Source organism: Gallus gallus, chromosome 3, assembly GCF_016699485.2.
Source record: "Gallus gallus isolate bGalGal1 chromosome 3, bGalGal1.mat.broiler.GRCg7b, whole genome shotgun sequence".
Taxonomy (NCBI): domain Eukaryota; kingdom Metazoa; phylum Chordata; class Aves; order Galliformes; family Phasianidae; genus Gallus; species Gallus gallus.
Window position 1 is genome coordinate 24,772,587 of NC_052534.1, and position 22,469 is coordinate 24,795,055.

Consider the following 22,469-nt stretch of genomic DNA (forward strand, 5'->3'; position numbering starts at 1 on the left):
ACAAGGCACCCCAGCCCCACAATAGTGACCTACAGAAAAGCTAAAACATCTGTTGAGTGTCTCAGTGTGATTACATTGTATAAAATCTTGGAAATAGATTACATATAGAACATGTCTGCTTCTATATAGCTAAGTACATATTTATGTGTATGTATGGATATGGAGCTGAGCTAAATATTAATCATTACAACAATGAGCTACCAACAATCATTTTGCAGGACTGAAAAAAAAAAAATCAAGAAATTCAGCAATGCAAGACTTGTTTTTACAAAGCTAGTCAAGCTCACTAGTTTATATCTACCCTTTATTTGGCAGCAATTGAGTTTTTGCAGATGAAGATACGTGAACAAGTGACACAACAGCTTGCATGATTTGAAGTTCTTTCCACTTCCCAAAAACAAGAATTAATAAGAAACAGAAGTACAACCAATCATCAGAGTTTTTCCTTTAAGAATTAAAGCTTAAAAGTGAAGAGAAGCTTAAAAAGGCATTTTATTTCACAACAAACAAACATGAATATTCTAGAAAGAACACAATCATATGAAAAACTACCAGAGACCTACCTTACCTTATAATAAAGGGGACGAATGGTGCCATGCTGAGTGCTGAGTAAGTTCCATCCATTGGAGATGGATACAGCTTTCCCAGGATTAAAAGCAAAAGGAACAAACTTGGATGAATTTTCAGTTCTTCATCTTCACTAAATAAAAAAGCAGGAAGAAGCATTTGGTGAGAATATCATCCTTCATGCCGGTCTTGAGACTCCCACAGACACAGTACTCTTCTGCATTTCAAGGAGGTAGTATGTTATGCTGGTCATGGCAATAACATACAAAACCTACTGGGATCAAACATGGCATCCAGTTCTACAGCACCACTGGGAATCCCTCTATGAAGGCACCTTACGACAATAACCTTTTCTTTCCTATTTTAACTCAGTTTCTTCAATCCTTAACAACAGTGAGCTGCCCTTGCTTTTAACTAACATTAAACACCAGAACAGGTGATGTTTCTCATAGAACTGAAGAACTGAGAAAACTGAGTTACAAAGAGATGTTTTAAACTAAAAAAAGTCTTTCTCAGTCTAGAAAGAAGAAAAAAATGTGCATTTGGTAAATAGCAGGCTCAATTTAAGAATAGTTATAGTCATTAACACCGAGCACCTACTTTTCGTACTGTAAAAAATCAACCAGAAATCCAAGACAAAAAAAGATAAAAAAATCAACAATTCCTTATTTAGTCAATGAGTTAAAAAAAATACAATCCTTAAATTACATTAAGAAAAAAAAACATTCAAGGACCAGTATTTCAAGCAACTTCCTGAAATTTTGTAGTGATTACTGTCACCTTTCCAAATGTCAAGTAAAACAGTGCTGCATGGAATACATGCACCGTTTTTGCTCAGAACAGAGACTGCGCAAGATGCAATGACTGGCAAAACTCCTCTTCCAGCTTCAGTGCAAACCATTAAACAGACAGCTGAACGTCTCCCCTAAATCAGCTGCTGAACTTCTACAGTTTATACCATAACATTTTAAGGAAAAACAAAGCCTGCACTGGTTTACTTTAAAAGTTCATGAACCTGGGGGGTAACAGCATCAGCATCATCTCAAAGTGTATCATCTGGTTAGATCAAATTGTAGCTCTCAGACACCATTTGTGGACTCAGTAAAAAGATCAAGGACCTTCCAGAAAGACAGCGTGTCACAGGCTGGAAAATGGTAATTTAGGGTTAAGCAAGGCCAAAGACCTATCCTTTAAACATGTTAGAAAGTCTCGTTAAAATGAGTTTCTGTCCTGCCTTGAAAAATATACTTTTTTAAAAATGTCTGATCCTACAAATGCAACAGCTCACAGGGAGGAATAAAGCTGCTACTAATGACTCAGTAACACTTCAGACTCCAGAATCTCACTGCAGTGTGCAAGTTAAAGGAAAAAGGTTTAGAAAAACAGTAGTAGATCTACACAACCTCAAGAAGTACTGATGAAAACAGCAGCGCTATAGTATATGCGACAACTCACCTTAAATTGAACATTGAGAAAGTTTCACAGATATCATCTTACCTGTTCAAAGTATTGGCTACAACCTCCAACTGCTTGAGAAGGAAAGGATAAAGACTTGGAAATCGAGAGAAAAACTCCGCTCCTGTCATCCTGCAGAAGAGAATGTAGAAGAGTTACAGTTAGTTGCACTCAAAGTATCAGTTTACTTAGATTTCTGATGCTGCAGTGAATTCAGAGTCTGAATGACCATGATGAACTCCTTTCAAATGACAGTTTTTTCATTAAAAATGACAATACAACATAATTTAGACAGTTCTGTCTGCATGTATACATACTAATACTTTGCCAGCTAAACTATTCAGATCTTTCTAGAAAAAAAAAACAGCCTCTTAAATTCCAGCACCATTTTAACAACATAGTTGAACAACAGAAAACTACATTTCCTTTGAGGCAGCTCATGTACTGAACAGTTAAAGTATTCGTAATATGTATTTACTTACAGATGCTCATCTATTATTGACACTGAAAAGTATCTCAGAATGATAACTCAAAGAAAACACAGCAACAGATGCATCTGATCTTCCATCAGCTTTCTTCACAGAGCTGCCTCCAGCACTTGGCAGCAGTGATATTTCCAGGCCACATACTCATGTAGATATAACAGTTACATCCAAAACAGAACAACATACTGATACCTATCAAACTCATTACTACCCAGAGTCAATACATCAGTGTAGTTCAAGCCACAACAGCAAATCAATCCAAGCTAAAAAGAGTAAGTAGAAGCCTTCTGTGTTTATTTTTTTAAATAAAACTTTTTGAACTGACAAAGGATAACTTCGTGGTTCATAGGTTCATTTAGCATATTCTAAGCAAGAACCACTCAAATGTTAGGTTAGGGAAGTCCTAATTAGACATATGGGCTATGCAGATAAAACAAAATTCCTTCAAAAACAAATAAATAAATGGCCAGCTATTTATGAGAAGAAAGCTTTTGCTTGCCACATGATCAAGCTGGAATAAGTATATTTTAGCATGACTCCAATACAAAGCTTTGACAAGCAAACAAATCCAGGTCTAAAGAAATAACAAGGTAAGATGGCAAGATTGAACGTTCATAAAATTAAGTGTACAAAAAAAATTATGCAAGAGTAAATCAGCACACAACGACAATCAGCAAAGCCTCCAGCACTGAGCCAACAAAACATGCCTTAACCATTGGCCACAAAATAAACACAGCAAAAGCAAATTACTCGATGGAAACAAATGTTCAAACAAAGAGGTATGCACAGGAAGCTTTCTCTAGGCGTGTAAGAGCACTGCACCAAAAGGCTGCTAATAAAGGCATGACCAAGGACTCTGCAGTAACTACTAAGATTACAAGAAAGACTTCTCTTAAAAAAAAAAATTGAAAACTTTCTGTGAATGAACATAAATTGAAGAGCTGATGAGGATTGTTTAAAACACCAATTCTGATGATCACTGGTTATTTAAGCAGAAAAAACATAAGGAATTTTTTAATCACACAACCTCAAAGTGTCTGCCAGCCACCAAATTCTAACATCCCGTAGTCAAATTTCAAAACTTCAGAGTTTTCCAAATCATCTAACAGCTTTTCAAAACAACTTCAAGTTTTCTACATACATATTATGTAGCAAGCTGAAGACAGAAATGTCAAACAGCACAAAATAAGAGAGCTAGGCACATACATCAAGTCAAACAGCACATGGCATACACATAGAAAACTCAGAAGGTCTTAAAATACTAAAAATTCTCTACTAAAAGAAAGTATTGATTTGAATCAAACTGAAAATACTTTGCATCTTCACTTCTTGTATCATAGAGCATGTCAGGAAAAAGCAGATAGGGATTAAGTGCTCTATGGAACTCATGGGACACTGCTTGGAGGCTGAAGGGAGAACTACATGCAAGGAGCACCTCATGCAGCAATTTTCTGAACGCGTCCATTTTCAATGTAACGAAATCCTATAATCAAATTTAAATTAATATTACATAATGGAACTGAATATTCTCAGAAAGAGATCCCTTAGATTATTCGTAACTAGTGTGATTTCATAAATCTTTTTGATAGGGAAAGAAAACAGCAGTTATCAAACTGGTTAACTTACATAACCTTGGTTAACTGTTCCACAGGTTACATGATGGGAGGAGGCAGTCTAATCAAACCATTAGTCAGCAGGTATCTGCAGAAAAGATGCCCAAAGGCACCGTGAGGAGACTGGTTGTCCAATGATTGTTAGAATTGGCCCCCAGCTCAGAGGGGAAACAAGAAACACTGTGTGTTTCTTCATAACACTTATGTTAGCGGAAATGCTGTAAAATGAAAAGGTGTTTTTCATTTTACAAAAAAAATACAGAGCACTAATTTATGCGTGAATCCACGTGGGAGTGTCAAAGCAGGAAGACACGTAACTAGAGAACAACCAGAAAGCAAAACAGCAAAAGTGAGTAAAACAGAAATATTTAGCTGTCTCATTTTTGATTACTGACCATGCCTGTTGTTCCTGGAAATGTGTATGCGTAAGACACGCACAAGTAGCTGCATACAGCAACTGAGACTAGAACCACAACAAAAAAATGCAATGACTCGGATTTCTCAAAAATGACCACGAACTTGAGCCACCTATTTTCTATTTCATCAAAAAATATGCTGCTTTGAAAAATGAACTCCAACACTTCATAAGCAGACTCATATGAGTTGTTTCGTAAACAGAAAGCTATCCATATCCTTGAAGAAGGCAAATACTTGATACACCCATTTATAAAGGAATATACCAACAAAACTTGGGCTGAAAAACCAACACAGAACAACAGTTATCAGTTCTCACAGAACAAACTTTGACCTCCTTTTCTAAATTATACATGACAAAGAGTTATTAAATTAAAAATACAGATAACTATTCATTATTTTCATTAGTCACAAACACAGTTCAAATAGATTTTTGGCAATGTGGCTACCACAATTAAATCCTTAAAATCAATGTCTTGCAGATCACAGGATTTGACAGCTACCCACACTAAAACTAGAGAAGGAATTGGAAAGAACCTTAAAACACTGATATTTTTCTCATGTCCAGCTAAAATCGTTTCATATTGCATCAGAGTTCACCCTTCTCAGTACCACAGGCTCTCTAACAGTAGTTTGTCTTGTTTCTTGCTAGTAACCCAAAAGCAGTACAGTTTCACAACTTAAAATTTCAAATGGGATTACAAATATCTAAGCAATAGATTGGTGAAAGGTTACTTACTGAAATAGAAAGCAGTGTAATGAAACAAAGATTATCAGTGGGCCGATGATGCTTACAATAAATCCCCTCACCTCAACGTAAAATGCCATCTAAGTATATGGTTAAAGGTATATGGCTAATGTAAAAAAAAATTGAGAGCAAACAATGGAAGGACTTATATTCTAAAATGATTTGTAAAAGTCATTTGTAAAACCACGTACACAAAATATTTCTATAGATGAGTAGAAAGGAAGATGTAATACTTGGATCTCAGATACTCCACTTTAACAATATTAACCCTTGGTTATACATGAACAACTCTGCAGAAAAGGCAGATGACAATTCAGAGCATAAGACCTTCACAAAATGCTCGGTTTTGATTGCTAGACACAGCAGCTACAATTTGTACTTTTCAGAAAACAAGACTGATTAAGAGTTTATGTAGAAAGGAAGATGTACGTGAGTTTCTTTCCTATTTTCTCTCAGTTACCCATCTAAAGTGATGTGCCTCAAAAGCAATCTTGAATCAACTTCTCTAACAGACCGCAGAAAATCAAGTTGCACATTTAACTTCTAATACCCCTACATAGCCCTGAGCCAAACAGACTCTTTCCCACCTTTCTCTCCTCCAGAGTCTATTCAGGAGGAAAAACAAGGTCAGGATGACAGTATTTCAGAGAATACAGAGTTCAGATAAATTGGTAAAAAGATACTCTGAAAGCAAGCGATATGACAAAGGACAGAATGTGATTAATGCAGTAGCATTTGGAAAATAACAGTGAAACATGAATTATCAAAAATTGCCTAGTTGTAGTAGTAAAATTTAAAACAGAAGATACAAGTGAAAGCAGACTACAAAACTATAAAACTTTCCCTTGAAGTTCATTTTAAGCATGAACAAGAGTATAATTTACAACATTTAATTATGTTTCTTAGGAAAAACACAAAGTTTTTCATTTCTCCAAAATAACCACGAATAGAAGCCTTTATTATATTCTTGACTGTCATTAGCTCTTCTACTCAATCACTACCTGATTTTTTTTTGCCCCCCCCTCTTTCATTGCTTTTCATGGTAGAATCTTGGGTGGGTTGGAGCAAGATAAAGACACACGGGCAAGTTTTTATTTCCTCTGTTTTGCTTACAAAGATATTCAGTGTCCTCTAAATTCTAGAATCAAATTCATAAATCCTACCAAAAACTGTAATGTCTCTGGGCATTATATGTAGTTTGTCTGAATAGTGACTTGATGTTGTATAATGCAAGTAGCAGTATCTGTGTTTATATATGTAGTGTCTTTCCAATAAATTATCCCATCTTTATGCATAAAGGGTCACTTACTTAACTACTATGATTCTACATTTTTAAAATCACATCTAAGAATAAAGCCGCAGACGTTACAACGTTCTGTTCTAAGCTGCATTGCACACTTGAGAATATTCCAGATTAAAATTCTGCTTTGACACTGGGGCATATGTATCATTTTACTGTGACATGTGTCAGAGATTACCTGCTTCTGTTCTTTCGCTTATTTTTCTGAAGAACTAAAGACTTTATAACCTTGTATCCTGCTTTTAGCAACTGACATGGTAAAGAACATTTGCAGTAAATCTGTTTGTATTTCATTTTACGACAGCTGAGATTTAGAGACTACAAATCTTCTGACAGGATCAAGGGTCTTCGGAGTTCATTTTGAATAAAAATGTTGCTAATGTCTCAGGTCAGCTGACAGATGTATTAACAGGTCTCTGACAGATGAAAAAACATGATTATATTTATGAAGGAAAAATAAAACTGGAATGAGAAAAAAAATAATATAGGCATACATATTTGGAGAGACTTTGAACAAGAATATGGTTTTCATGAAATTGCAGAAGTCCCCTCTTAACGGTTTCCTGTAAAATCCACTCTGTATCAGTGGCTATACTGGAATTGTTAACTGTAATATGTCAGATAATACTTTGTGTTAGAAGCAGTAATGAAGAAACAAAACCAAATTAATCCCTGTACTGTAAGTACAACTACTGCTGAAAAAGTTTAAAAACCCCCAGTAAATTTCATATAACTGTCATTCAAAATGTTTAATTTATAATAATCCACATTCTACACATTTGAACCTTTGCCTGCATTAAAGTATGAGAAATGGAGTTGAGCTGCAGTGCAGCTAAACTAAACAAGTAGCTTTTAACTGCCCGTTCATGTTCTTTCCTTATCACTCGTTAAGAAAATTTGTAGTTTATTTCCCTATTAGCAAAGACACACTTTGGAAGTATAAACTTCAAAAGAAAACATTTTCTTCAACTATATAAAATACCACAAAAGAATGGCTAACAATCTGTTTTATCGTGAGGTTATGGTAAAGACCAAAGCTTGTTCACATACTGTAAGCATAGTACGTATGCACTAGGAGATGAAAGAATTGTTGGCTCCTTAAAGTATCCCTGAAGAATACAACAGTCAAATTGCATTTCATGGTAGGTCAACTAATGGTAGTAAGGTACTGAAAACAGAAATTATGCTAACTGAAGGCAATACAAAACTCAAACAGTGTACCACAGTCAACTCAAAGGACAATATCTATGCTGGATTTTAAAACACAGAAGACAGCAGACTGTCGTTACTTGAAAGTGCTGGTGGGGATAATGATTCTAAAAACCAAGGACCTTTGTTCTGGCCCCAAGAACACATAGAAATGTAGGAAAAATGTTAATGTTGCAATGTGCAAAAATGTTAATAACCAGATTGTGCCAACTTAACCCACTCTTAACCCTAAAAAGGTAACCATTTCCCTAAACAAAGGGGAAAATAAAGGAGTTCTAGTAACACAAGCTTCCTGAATGTAACTGCAACACATGAGATGTTTGAAATTTGCAAACACTTCATTCAGAATTTACTTAAAAGAAAAAACCATGGCAGCTCCAGCACTAAGCAGAGATCCAGTTCCTTCCTTCTACTCCAAAAAAAAAAAAAAAAGAAAGAAAAAAGAGAAAACAGAAGCATGCAACATTCTCAGTGCAGTCTGAAGAAGCATTTACATGAGGTCCACAATGGTTTTGGTTTAACAGATTAACCTATACAATCTATACAGTGTCATCTATACAACTGACCAAAACCAAAAAAGCCTCAAAAAGAATTGCACTAGCAGAAAATTAAATATAAAGTTGCCTAAGATGACTCTATTGTGGTCAGCCCAAGAAGGTAAGCTGTAAATTCCAGGGCAAGCACTATAGCAGCCATTTAGGAAGAGAGCATGTATGTTACTGAAAGACTCTGAACTTGCCATATTTCAAAGTCTCAAGTCCAGAAAAAAAGTAACTGACACTGAAAATAACCTAAAGAAACTTCCCTGTAAATGCAGAGAGAATCCACAAGTCTGATGAGCATTTATATAGATGAAACTCAAACAGATTTGTGACATTTGATAAAACAATTCTTGCAATTTTAAAATTACTTCCAGCATCTGTTCCTTCTTATTTCCTAGGGAAAGTAGTTGAACTACATTTGTATTATGGCAGCAAATTTTAAAATGGACTGAAAATCATTACACAGATTCAGCTTCACCCAGCTTTCTCTTATGGTAGCTGAAAATGTACAGTGTGATTAAACAGAGCATTTGGGCTGGACTACCTGGCCCAAAAAGGTAGTAATCAGTGGCTCAGCATTGGCTAGTAACCAGCGGAATACTCCATGGGTCAATACTGGGGCCTCTTCATGCTTTAACACCTTTTATCAACAACTTTGTTCAGGAAGTGGAAAGCACCCTCTGCAGATCTGTGGACAACAGTGAATTAAAGGGAGTGGACGAAACAACGAACAGTAAAAATTCAGTCTAAGCAGACCTGGAGAAGCTTGATGCTTGGGCCAACAGAAACCTCATGTAGTTCTACAAGGAGAAATACAAAGTTTTGCACCTGGGTTGAACAACCCTGAAGATCAGCTAAGGCTGAAAACCAGCTGGCTCAGTAACAGTCCCACAGCAAAGAACCTGAGGGTTATAGTGGATGCCAAGCTCAGTATGAGCCAATGACACATCCTCATGGCAAACAAGGCAAACCACTTATTGGCCTACATTCATTACAACAAATATGGCAGCAGATCAAGGGAAGTTATTATCCTCGCCTACCTGGCACATGGAATCCTCCATCCAATTTTGAGTTGTCACATGCAGAAAAGATTAGAATAAATAGGAGGGGCTTCAGCAAACAGCTGCATTGATGGGCAGGGCCTAGAGTATATACCCTATGAGGAGCTGAAAGAGCTAGGTTTGCTCCACCTGGCAGAGAGGAGGTTCAGGGAAGATCAAACATCAGCTTATAACTGGCTTGAAGAACCAGAGATTACAGGCTAAGTTTCCTGCAGTAGTTGTAGATGGTATAGAAAGGATCAGTGATCACAAATAGCAGCTCAGAAATTTTAAACTGTGCAACAAGAAAATAATCCTGGATTTAGACAGGTAACGCAGTGACGTAACATATTGCACCCACTGAAGGTTTTAAATTCAAACAAAGCCACTGCTGCGTCCTAATCCGGTGTTGCTCAATCATATTTTTAATGGGAATCAAGAGGTCTCCTTCCAGTTAATATTTCTATGATTCCATTTAGACATTTTCTACTCCAGCAGTATGGCTTTAAGCCTTAGTAAATCAAGAGTTCTTCTAATCTTCCTGTATTGTTAGGTTACACCTACCTACTGCAACTTCAGCCAATGATAGCTCCTGCTAAGAACAAGATTCTTGAGATCTATTCTTTTTTTTCCAAAAGTTAGTAATTTTATCATAAGTTCAGGACAACGTGCACTATATTGTTTTAAATGCCAGCTTAATATGAAACAAAATTCACCATTTAAAATGTTTTAATTAAAAAATTATGTACAATTATGGAAATTCTTGATTAGTAGTTCCCCTGAATGACAACCAGAGACACATCACCAGTCCTAAAACAGTGATAACAGCAACAGGAAAGATCCTTTAGAATAAAGATTATGTATATATTTTCAGAGTTACATTTTGGATGATTTTTCTTTAGGAAACGTATCTCAAACTTAAACTTCTGAAATCATAACATTTCTCAGAACAAAGTACTTTCAAACAAACTTTTCATATGACTAAGAGAACTTTAGGGCTCCCAGAGAAGAAAATATGGCCATATGATTTTGGACAGAGGTATGGAGAGTCACAATGAAGCCTAGAAAAAAATAATTCTAAGAAACCAGTGCAACATATCAGCTAATACCTCCAAGAGCAATGATGCAAAATGCTACTGTGTACTTGTTTTACTAAACCTAACATGATGCAGAGCACCTCTTTTAGTGAGGGTGCCAACTTTCCTATAGCCTCATTAAGTTAAATGCAAAAAACAATTCCAATTTCTTTTTTACAGCATGAAAAACACTATGATGTGGATAAAATAATCATTATAAAGATGTGGGGTTTGCTCCTTCAATAAAGATGTAATGACTTTGCATCTACAATAACTCTAGCATTTCTTTTGTTCAAGAATTAGAAAATACTTAAATCCCAGAGCAGTAAGCAAAATAGTTTTAGTTCACTGACCTGAAAAAACATTCTTTTATGCTGCAGAGCCCCAAGTTAAATACTTAAAAAGAATTAAGAATATGCCACTATATCTTGGTTTTCATTTTCCTTCAGATAGAAGTGCTAGAGTAAACATTCTTACTAGTTTATGGTGCTGTGTTTTTATGAGGTTAATAACTGAACTGTCAATCAAAGCCTATATAAATACAGTAGTTAAATACCTTCTGCTTTAGAAGCACCTTTATTTACAAGAGAGCTAGCCAAGATTTCCAAAGGACTGCATGGTCTGGTGTGCTTTGATCTCTTTTAAGTACAAGTTTCTTTATGCCTCTTGTTTTGCTATTTATTATATCCTTTGTGAAATCAGGTATGGAAAAAGGCACCTGTGCAGAACAAATACTTCAACAAAAGTGTGACTGAGAGGAATAATTACGCAACACACAGTTTACTGAAATACTAAGCAAAAGCTTTTTCTAAAAGCACTATTGTTGAATTAGCAAGAGAAGTAAATACACAATGGGCTCGCAATAAAAATAGAGGAACATAACCAAAAACCAGTATCACAGATATAACCTGGCACCTATATCAGCATATTAATCAACACCAAATGTAGATATACATGCATACATATAAACAGTCAAAAATAGAACATATGAAATATGTTAAATAATTTAAGAATTATTTTTCTAAAACTTGTCTGGTAGTCCCATGAGTGTGCAAAGGTGTGTGTATATCTGTGTACAGATACATAAAATTAAGTTCTCTGTATCTCTAGAAAGCCTCCGATAACTCTGCTCAATCACTGACTATGCAACTACTATCTTTAATCTCTTGCCACAGACTTAGCATTGTAAATTTTGCCTCCAAACAACCCACACCATACCTCTCTATTTTGTGAAGAATAGCTGCTTATCACTAAGCATGGTGAAGTTCATGAATAAGTGGTGTGTACATTATGGATAGAACAAAACAGAACAATTGTATCAATTCAGATTAATGATTTTTTTCTCACTACAATAAAACTCCATAATCTATTTGTGTGGTCAGGTTTACATTAATTTTTGTCTCACTGAACACTATTCAGTCACTTGCTAGAAACAAACTTTTAGCCTCTACTTTATTTAAAATGGATTGAAGTTACTTCAGGGCAGCACATGTATTCTTAGGATACTTCACTTTGGACAAACTTCCATGCAGGTTGCTTTACCACATCTATTTTTCTACTTACTGGCTCTAACTTGAGACAGTCCATTACAAAGTTTCTCTTTGTTCAAGAGAGCGTGGATACACATTTACAAATGCACAATATTTTGTGTTTGAGTGGTAAAGATTTGAAACAGGTTTGTGATAGTGACAAAATCTTGAAGTTAAAAGGGTTCTTCAGATTTCAGACAGATATATGTCTTGTGCTCCTGAAATAAACAGAAATTATATAAGCATATCTTCAACCTCAAGGAGAACACCCATTTTTGTCTGATGCAAGAGATTTCGGATAGTTTTAGATTAGGGATGCGAAACAAACAGGAAAATTGAAATAATAGTGAGCAGGAGGAGAGGGTCAATGACATGACACGGGTCTGTTTAGGAAGTTGTTCTCAATTTGTATTTGTTCCTGAACATTTTCATAAATTTTATCTTAAATTTACAAATTAATAGCATCTAATAATCGTTATTCCTATTAAAAAGGCACTTCAGGAAGTCTGTGTCTAAATAAGCCTACTGTTATTCAACTATTAGTCTTAAATGTCGTAATGGTTATCTGATTCAGTCTGAACTTTTGCATGTTTGCTCTGAGATCAAGTCTTCTAAATCTGTCAAAGTCAATACAGAAGAGCCTGAGCATGAAAAATAATAAAAGCTATGGGTCTATTTTTGGCATACAGAAAAGGGAGGGTTTTTTTTTTAAAAAAAAAAAGAAGAAAAAACAGCTCCCCCTCACAAGACAATCTACTGCACCAAATCCCGTATAACTACTTTGCAAGCATTCACAGGAACAACTGAAGTGGGAAAGGAGAGGACAGGTTGCAAAGTGTGACACTGAAGGAGTTGGAAGAAAAGTAAGAACCAGGGGTCTTTAATTCGCTCAGTCATCTCCTGAAACCTCCGTCACTGACCCCGTATTTCAGCTGCCGTGGAAGAAGCATAAATGAGATCCAAGATAAACTAATCCCAACCCTTCCCTCTGCAGCACTGAGTCCAAGAGGTACAAACAGAGCTCAATGTCGTGAATCAAGTCATATTTTCACCTCTAATGAAACTCTCCTAAGGGCTATCTCATTTTACAACACCAGTGTGCCATTACAGCTTGACCACATTTGTGTCACCGAAGTTTCTTTCCATTTATGCCAAAGGACTGCAGGACGCTACACGGTGGGCATACAGGGACCCACCTCAGAAATCTTGCCAGAGCTGGCGGTGATGCATAGCAAACGTCTGTCCTAGTGGCAACCTTGTTAAACAATACCTCACTGCTGTGAGACAGACTTTTCAGCTGTGAAGCTGGAAGTACTGGAAGTATTAGCCTGCCAGATGTGGAACATCCAACAGGAACCATGAACTTCTGGATGTATGCTTTATGTAATTTAAGCTACAATTCTGAAGTGGCTTAGTGAAAAGGAAAATAATACCAGATTAATTTAATTTAGGGATAACAACAGGAAAAGGGAGGATTACAATAGAATGTTCAATTTGCAATGTTTTCCTCTAAACCTTCACAGCATAAAACACAATAGTTTCTGATCTTAAAAAACTTTATGTTAGGGAACAAGGACACGTCAATTTATGAGAAAATAGCAGTGATTTTAAAAGCTAATTTGGTCCTACTTAGTGACCTTCAAGCAGCTGCTTACTGAGAAGTGCTGAAGACTGAACTTGCAATAAAAACAAAGAAAGCAGAGGGTAGTATTGCATGCTGACTGCCTCACAGCCAATAGTACAGCTTCAAAACCTATTCACATCTACATAGTTTTCATCCACCTTATTGAAACTAGAAAGATAATTTCCCCTTTTTCAAGTGCTTGAAGTTATTAACAATCATTTACTGACTGTTAGCGGAGAGTTACAGTTCTTTATAGATGGCAATAAATATTTGAAAAGAAATGAGCATATCTAACTTAGTATTTTCCTAACAGCATGAATATTTACTCAACATAAAATGCACATTGATGATTTCTAAGTATTTTAGTGAAGGGAAAATACATATGCAGTAAAATCTAAGTACACAAGATTCTTTTTCCCCATAAAAAATGAAAATTAAATGTACATCAGTTACTTTGCTTAAAAGTCATGAATTTGTGTTGTACCATTTCAATCTGGCTTACAACAGTGCTTTTTAATCAAAGACTTGAAGCTTTTCTTTACTGGAACCTCCTCCACCAAGGTCAGAAGCCAAGGGAAATCCTCCCCCTTGTTCTTCCTTTTAATCTCATCTTTTGAAGCCACTGGTTATTCTTTCTGAGGACTATGCTACATTCATATTCCAACTTCAGTTTTCAGCTAAGCCAGGACAATCCCTTTTTACTGCTCCAAAGACTGAAGCATGTCATACCACAAACAGCAAATTTGACACAATTTCTGATCATGCCCATCCTTGAAATAAATAAAATAAAGGCAGAAATAGTAGCTTTTTGTTAAGAAGTCTCTTGTCTAATAAGAAGCACTACCATCTTTAAGTAGCATTGGACTACAGACCAGAAAGGCCTATGACAGACACAGGTGTCTGTCTGTAAATACGTGTTAATTTTTTTGATGTAGTCTTTGTCAGAGAGAATCCAGAAGAAATTTCTTCATCTCCAACATTCTTTTCACTAGAAAGAAAATGCTCAATTTGTACAGTTACATGGATCACTGTAAAGAGTCTTCACACAATTTCTGTTTCTTTAACTTGTGGGAGCTGCATGTAGTTGTTATTTTTCAAGTACATGTTTTCCAATTCATTATTTCTTTACTCATGCTAAAATTAAAAAGACATCAATATTTAATGAAATCAGGATATGACTGCATCTCCTGTATTGTGATGTAAAGCAGTCCCTTCAAATTTCCAGTGAACCATTAAGAGTGAAGTTTGGCATCAGTACGGAATTCTGCTTAAGAAATCCCTGTTCTTCACTGACCCAGTTTTACACTCCCAGCTGATGCAAACACGCAGGAAACCCTCAGCATTGCCCCACTGCCTACGAAACCAGCACAACCAAGAGGCAGAAATCATGATATGTAGTTGGTAGTCTCTTCAACCCATCTCCTCTAAATTAGCATAGGATTGCTTTGTCCTCAGACTCTTCTGGCTGACCTTCCTAGCACCCATTCAATGATCAGAAAGCCCAGATCAGTATGCCTTTTCCTACCTCTGCTCTCCAGTAGTGACAACCACTGCAGATGCTGCCTGAATTCCTGCCAGCAGACACAGAAATCCCCCCCGTCAATGAGATGGGGGACTCTTTCACATAGTTTTCTGTTGTAAATGGTCAAAATGACACCAGACATTTTTGAGAGGAAAGGTAAGGGAAAGGAAAATAAAATGGAAAGAGAAGCCAATCACTCTTTGATACACACTTGGAAAAACAAACTAAATCAGCTTACTGACCAAGCACTGATTGTAGTTCGCTAAATCCAGTGCTTCAGAACTGATCCAGACCATCAAATAATGGACAGGCACCACGCTACAACTACATAAACATCCTGGCTGCACAGCAATTATAATGTACAAAATTAACATAAATAGGGAATGGAATATGATATCAGAAAACTAAACACAGCAGAAGATCTGATAGGCCTGTAACTTTTGTATTAAGGATGTAGGTGAATTCTTAGTGGACATAAAACAGAAAATACAAAAAAAAAGTCATAACACAAAGTAAAGCAATGTTGCACAGAATTAGAATCACGTTGCCAGTATTTTTCTGACAAAGCTTTCTTTTTTTCCTTTTTTTTGACAGAACAGCCCAGTAATAAGGTAACTCCCTGCTGACATCGGGCAGAAAGACTTAAATTCCTAATCTAAAATCAGGCAGGCAAACTGGAAACCTACACAAGGTCCTGATGGCTGCTTCAGTGCTTTAGTCTCCATCCACAGACAAGCTCCCCCTTCATGTCAGCAGAATATCCTGTCAGCAATGTAACAAGCTCCTCACAAACAGATACCTTTCACACAAGCTCTTTTAGATGCAAGCTGCTGAAACAATAGCTCTTTTGAAGTATACTGCCAGATATAATTTTTTTTTTTTAAATAATCAATTTAATATATGAATCCTCTTTTGGCAAAACACTAAACAAGATTAGAGCTCCCAAAGAAAAGCGCCCAAGTGCAGATGCACCCCGGAGACGTGGCTGAGCAGCTGTGCAGCAGCACTGACACCTGCTGGTACTGAGACAGACCTATACCTGTACGCAAGCTGACTTCAACCGTGGACTGGTGTAAGAGGAAGAAGCATTACAAACAAAATAACCAATCACTGCATCATTTTCCTTCTAAACTAATAACTGAAGAGAGATAAGAGTCATAACTACATTGTAGGACCTGAGATTGCCTCTGTTTTCATGCCTCCTGACTATCATTGACCTATTTTTAGAAGTATTTTCCCATTCCTTGTTTTGTGGTAATGATCGCTGTATAAGGGAAACAGCAGAACTGACGACATACAACGTTCAATGAGAAAGTGCAAAATGGAAGGAGAAAGAGAAAGAACCAGTCCAGCTTTAACACCATTTGCTCAAGCTGATTACAAACGAATTACTATAAACAAGAAGTTTCTAAGAAGCAAGCTGACAGAGCCAGTTATACTAAAAAAAAAACCAACAACATTGTTTTTAATGACTTCATATACAGACATTAACTTTCATTTACTTTGGTATTTTTCCAACTCAAACGCCATTACCTTCTGCAACTTCACAAACAGAAATATCAGATTACATATCTCACCACACCGTCTATATTTGAAAAGTCAACCACTAACCTCTGCAGTGTGAGGGCAGATTAAGTTTTTCACTGCGATACAAATTCATAAAAGTTGAGCTTTGTATAACTGTGAGTGCTCAATACAGAAATAAAAGAAAAAATCATGTTTTGTTACAGAAATGAAGTGAAAAGGCAAAAAGTAAGAACCATTTGTTATTACTTTACTTGATTTTCAGGAGGTATGGGACTGAATTCCAGATTTAGGTGAGAAGAGATTTGGGCATAAGACAAAGTGGAGTTTATTTCAGGCAGTACCACAGATGACATTTCAAATCACTTTCGGGACAAAAGTTATCTTACAAAGGAAATCTCCCTGCAGCGTCACACCCATATTTCCTCCTCACATTCATACACCTGGAATTAATTAGGTAAGTATTTCAAAGAGCTAAAACAGCACCACCACAAAAATTACTATCATCCCAAGACATTTAGTTTCTCATAATGGGCATGATAATTACATTAGCTATATAGATCACTGTATAACGAATAGAAATGAATGAAAAACTTCAAAGGTAATTCATAACATTTCTCTCCTCTCAGAAATCTCATATCTTGCCCATTAATTGAAAATCCAGTAGGCATTTCTGAAACAGTTACCATAATAACCATAGTGTGACCACTCTGGCCCCACAGACTTATCCAGGAGTACTTTTAAATAAGTTAATTGTCTGTGGTTATATCTGCATTCCTCCTACAGAGGAGAGCTACAGAGTACGAACGTGCTTCATTTATGGCAGAAGCTAAAGAGAGGTGCTAAAGGCCAAAGAAAACATGGAAGTGGGAAAACGCCCACTTACAAGAGCAGGCTTCTGATTTTCTGCTTATGGACTAACAGGAGCTAAGAGAAATAGAAATGCACTAACGGGGGAGTTTTAGAGTAAGAGGAGAATTGGATTTACATAAGACACAGTGGAGGATCTGGAGGCCAACTATAATGGACAACAGTAGAATGCCCTGGAAAAGAAGCAGCTTTGCCAGTTCTCATTTTTGGACCTTATGAGGAAAGAGACATTTCAATTTAAAGAGATATTTCTGACCTCAAGACACTGGACACTTGGAAGAGTCACAGGAACTCACACCTGAGCAACATTCCCTTCTAGCAAAATCACATGTGAGTGCAAATTAACTCTCAGTGCTCAACGGCAGATATTTTTGGCCTTAGAGCTTATTTCTTGGCAGTACAGTTTAAGCAAACCTAGATGTTTTTTTTTTTTTTAACATCATGATGCAAATACATCCATAAAGCAAGCAACATTTTTGAACTGTTTTTGACTAAGATCACGTTCTGCAAACATAATATTGGTACCAAGTGAAGCTTACCTATTTTTTTTGGAATTTTCATCTTTCCCTCTTTTAACTCCAAAAATCCTTGTAATTAGAGCACTAAAAAGAAGCGTAGATGAATTTCTTACCTAAGACAAAAGGAACAGAAAATTAAAAAAAATCCCTTTGAATTCTACCAGTAGTTTTTTTTAAATACAATCACTATGTGCAGTTGAAAAAAACAGCTGAATGAAGGACACCACATGCCTACTGTTCAGAGGTCAACAAATAGGAACAAGTATCTCATAACAACTTTCTTCTTTATCATCATGGCACTACCAGGAAATCAGATTTTGGACATGTATGTCTTAAGCACAGGGGTTGCACCAAGATTTCTATTGGATAAAAGGATTCCCCCTTATTCATAGCAGACTGTAAAATGTTCAGCTATTACAGAATCTCTTATTACAAAGCAAAGTAACAGCAAGAATGAATGAAAGCATACTTCTTACTAAACATGCTGACTCAAAATTTAACAGGCAGGTATATGTTTATGTCTAAGGTAATCTTTGTCCCTACTTTTTGTGAATATCAGCACTTCACACTGAAGTAAAAAATAGAACAAAACCCAAAGCAGAGCAGAACTGTGTCTTCTTTGCAGGTCTACAGTATTATTCATCAAACCTTAAAATACTCTACCGTGTAACATTCTAGCAATTGCAGTATTTGGTCACAAATGTTACCAAAGTTTCATGGAAAAGCATTGCTACGCATACTGTTACATCTGAGAAGCAAATTACTTACTGCCCAGATAGGTGATGTAAAACCTAGAATTGCTGCTTGTATTCCATCTGCAACATAAGGCATGATGTTTTCACCTAAACGTGTATCTCTAAACAGTGCCCGTAGGATATTTAAAGCATGAACCTGTGGAGGTAAGAGAAATAAAGGAAAACAATATAAATCCAACATAAAAAAACCCATCTTAAATCAAATGTATGTTAATTACCCCAATGAACACAGCAAACATGAAACAAAAATAACCCATTCACAGATTTACACCATTTCATTTCCATGCTAAATATAAGAATGCTGCTGTTGAACTGATAGGTTAAAACGTTACAGAAGGAAGCACTGATAAAAACATATGGTTTAAAAATATATTTGTCTAATAAATACAGTCCAGGTGTTACGAGAGAAGGCCAGCATTCTTTTTTCCTTAGCTTGTCATGGCTGCAACCTTCAAAGTCAAGAACCATCTTGTCCAGTATTCTTGACATTCAGTAGATACTGTGAGAAAAAATAAACTACAACTCACAGGAGGACAGTATTAAGCTAAAACTGACAGCCAGGCTTGCTTCACCATATGGAGCATTTTGAGATATTTCTCTACTCTGGGGAAGGTGGTAATCTGTGTAGCTTCACAGACTTTGACAAAGATACATAAATTTATGCCAGCAAATCTGGCAGAGGCATTAGAACACTTAATCTTTGCATTTTAAACGCAAGTCATAGTTTGTTGATAATACATTTAAGTATTTGATAACTGCCTTTGAAGATAAAGATCTTGACTTTACAATTTTTATGCATTCCAAATGAATATATTTAAGTTTCAGAAGTTACTAATTCTGCTTCAAATCATTTTTAATATAGTATTTTACTGCATACAATATGGTTTATGCAACTCATTTATTTACTCTAAATGTAAAAAAAAAGTTTATTTCCTTGTAAGAGTTAACTCATCTGATTGTTCACAAATACCCTACAGAAAGTCAATGATCATATAAATTCAAAATGAGTATGACTATACTTGTACTAGAAAAAATTATGACATTATGTTCAATCCACTTCTTAGCATGTCATGCATTCATAAATTCCAGAGACTCCATAACATCTGTATGTCAAAAAGTTTTAAAGTCTATCCACAGACACTAAAGCTTAGCTATTATTAAAAGAACACACCATTTCCTTCACTGTTTGAAGTAACGCAAACACTGTTTTGACATTTGCCTTCTGATGAGATCCCGCACTTTACCTGCGGAATTGCACTTGGAGGTTCGCTCGAAGGTGATGCCAAGGACATCAATTCTTTGATTGTCATTTTCAGCAAATCCATTTTGCCCTTCTTTGGTTCTGAAGCTAACAAAGCCTACAGAAAAGTTAAAGAAAAAAAAAGGTATTTCTAGCCGCTTCTGTTTATTAATAGTTCTGCTTCAGGTTTTATATTCACCATACCACAGCCCAGCTTCTGATCATATAGAAGGACTGAATATAAATTTGGAAAAGCAATTTTCAGTTTTAACTGTCTTATTTTATTTCATTCATAGCCTTCTTCGAAGTCACTGTTTCAGTAAGAAAACCACTTCTGCAGTACACCTCTGACTCTAGAAGTCACATATATGCTTACGCTTCCTATTATGAACAATTTCATAGTTTAATAACATATGCAATTAGGGTGAAATGGCCTGGCCAAGGGATAAAATAAGCAGCACATTTTAAGTAGGAGAAAGTAGATGCAACCATCTCCAAATAGTAGCAGTTTAATGGATGTCAACATACCCAGCAGAGAAGAATATACTCTAATTTAGCCCTCCAGTTCAGGACTGGAATTAAAGCAGTCTTTCTCTCTATTCTAGCAGCTTCTGTTGAATTTGTCTGACTTAGCACAAATGGATAACCATAAATTACTTATTTCTAATAAAAATGATTATCCATTTGTGTTTTGGGGCCCAGAGTCTGTGCACTGTCAATTCAAACAAGACATTTAACAGTCCATTACATTGCATAAGAAGAACCAAATGGAAGAACTTCAAGCCAAATGAAGTACAGGGGTGGGGCATATACCCAGAAATAGTCACTGTCATTTTCTCAATACTTTTAATAATGGAAGAAACAGAAAGGCAAGAAAAAAAAGATAGTACTTGTGAAATACAAAGCAGACAAGAATGAACTGAACACCAAGATTCCATAACCTGAGGACACTGAGGTTAAGCTGTAACTAGCATTTTCCCACCATTTCCTCACCCCTTAATTGGAGCTGCACCTCTGTGCTATTAGGTAGTCGTGTTTCTATTTTAAATAGGTCATTTTAAATGTTCATAACCTTAAAAATTACATATTATTAAAACAGATGTGTTCTACTAAAACAAGAATAAATGTCACAGGAAGCAGATGGCAAAGAGACCACAGTGAGTCTTGATTTTATGCATTAATAAAATAACCTTATTACAGTACTGCCAGAATATGCATTATTATTTATATTTTTATTACCTAAACACAATAATTTAAGGCTTAATTCCTTTTACTGAGTACTACAGGAACATTCAGAACTACCACCAAAGAACACCACCAGCTTTCCTTACAGCAAAATTTTTGTTCAGAAATAGATTTTTTTCAGACTAATCCTAATGTTAATTTCAAACCTTCTCATGAACTGACTAGATTAACTTCGTACTTTTCCAGAGCTGTCAGAACAGAAGCATCTGATCTGTTTATCCAAATAACTACAGCGCAGTATAAGCTCTGCCATATGGGCTTGGTAATGTAGGCCAATTGCAGACTAGGCAAATGTTTTCTGCAGTGGGATACTGTTGTATCCGCTTAGTCCTTACATTACACACAGTGTTATTTTGCATGAAAAATTGATTCAAACATGTTTTTCATTCACATATTCTCTGCTTGCTTCTGCCCACTGGATTAAAACTCCATGGTGTGAAATGAGGAAACCAGCAGACATGAGGTCACCAAATTTATTCTGCAGACAACTTACAGATATAAAAGGGAAAGATCTTTCACTGCTGAACTTTAGTAGGCAACACACGTCTAAAACCAATACCCTACTTCAGATCTCATCTATGCAATGCGCACACAACTAGCAAAGCCAAGAGGAGGCTGTGACTGACAGAAGACAGGTCAGACAGAAGCAGGCTGCCTCAACTTTCTCAGCGTGAACTCAGAGTGGAAAACAAGCAAGATGGATTACTCTGGCAATGAGAGCTTGCTCCCAGCAGTTCCTCACATTCTTGGAACAAGCATGAGACCATGCTCTAGTGAACAGAGCAAGTTACAAATCACATAGTTATCTTGGACCTCTATCTTAGAAAACTGCCCGAAAAGTAAAATCATGAAGGTTAATTTGGAGGAAAACAATCACGTCTGCTTTAAGGAAATACGGGAATGGAAACAGTTAAGTGTTGAGACTTCAGCATCATACCAACTAGTGCTGACTGACATTACTTCACCACAGTGAGAGGACTTTCCTGGTTGCCTATATTACTTTCTGGGCCACCATTTTACAATTCTGTGATTGTTTATTCATATTTTAATCAGCCTTCCACTGCATATGAAAGAAGGACAAACCTATGTGGTAATAAGGCTTTACTTAATCTGTGAATTAATTTATGAATTTACAGGGATTATTACAGTGACTACACTCAGCCTACAGCACAGTCTTTGGAAATGCTGTCTGA

General features: G+C 36.2%; 1 protein-coding gene across 13 annotated transcripts in view; it reads right to left on the reverse strand.

Moving 5' to 3' along the window:
* Positions 1–22,469, reverse strand: part of THADA (THADA, armadillo repeat containing) — a 213,404-nt gene that overhangs the window by 99,952 nt on the left and 90,983 nt on the right. For 11 of the 13 annotated variants that reach the window (XR_006938649.1, XR_003074216.3, XM_040697059.2 and 8 more), the window contains 5 exons: positions 20,036–20,149; positions 18,805–18,927; positions 18,058–18,149; positions 2,065–2,154; positions 569–700 (listed from right to left, as the gene is read on the reverse strand). Coding sequence is in view for 10 of the 13 variants with exons in the window: in XM_040697059.2 (XP_040552993.1) it covers positions 569–700; positions 2,065–2,154; positions 18,058–18,149; positions 18,805–18,927; positions 20,036–20,149 (551 nt within the window). In the remaining 3 variants the exon portion in view is untranslated. Of the gene's footprint in view, positions 1–563; positions 701–2,064; positions 2,155–4,133; positions 4,209–18,057; positions 18,150–18,804; positions 18,928–20,035; positions 20,150–22,469 lie in introns of those variants that run through there. The other 2 variants (XR_005858082.2, XM_025148673.3) reach the window with 2 other exon arrangements.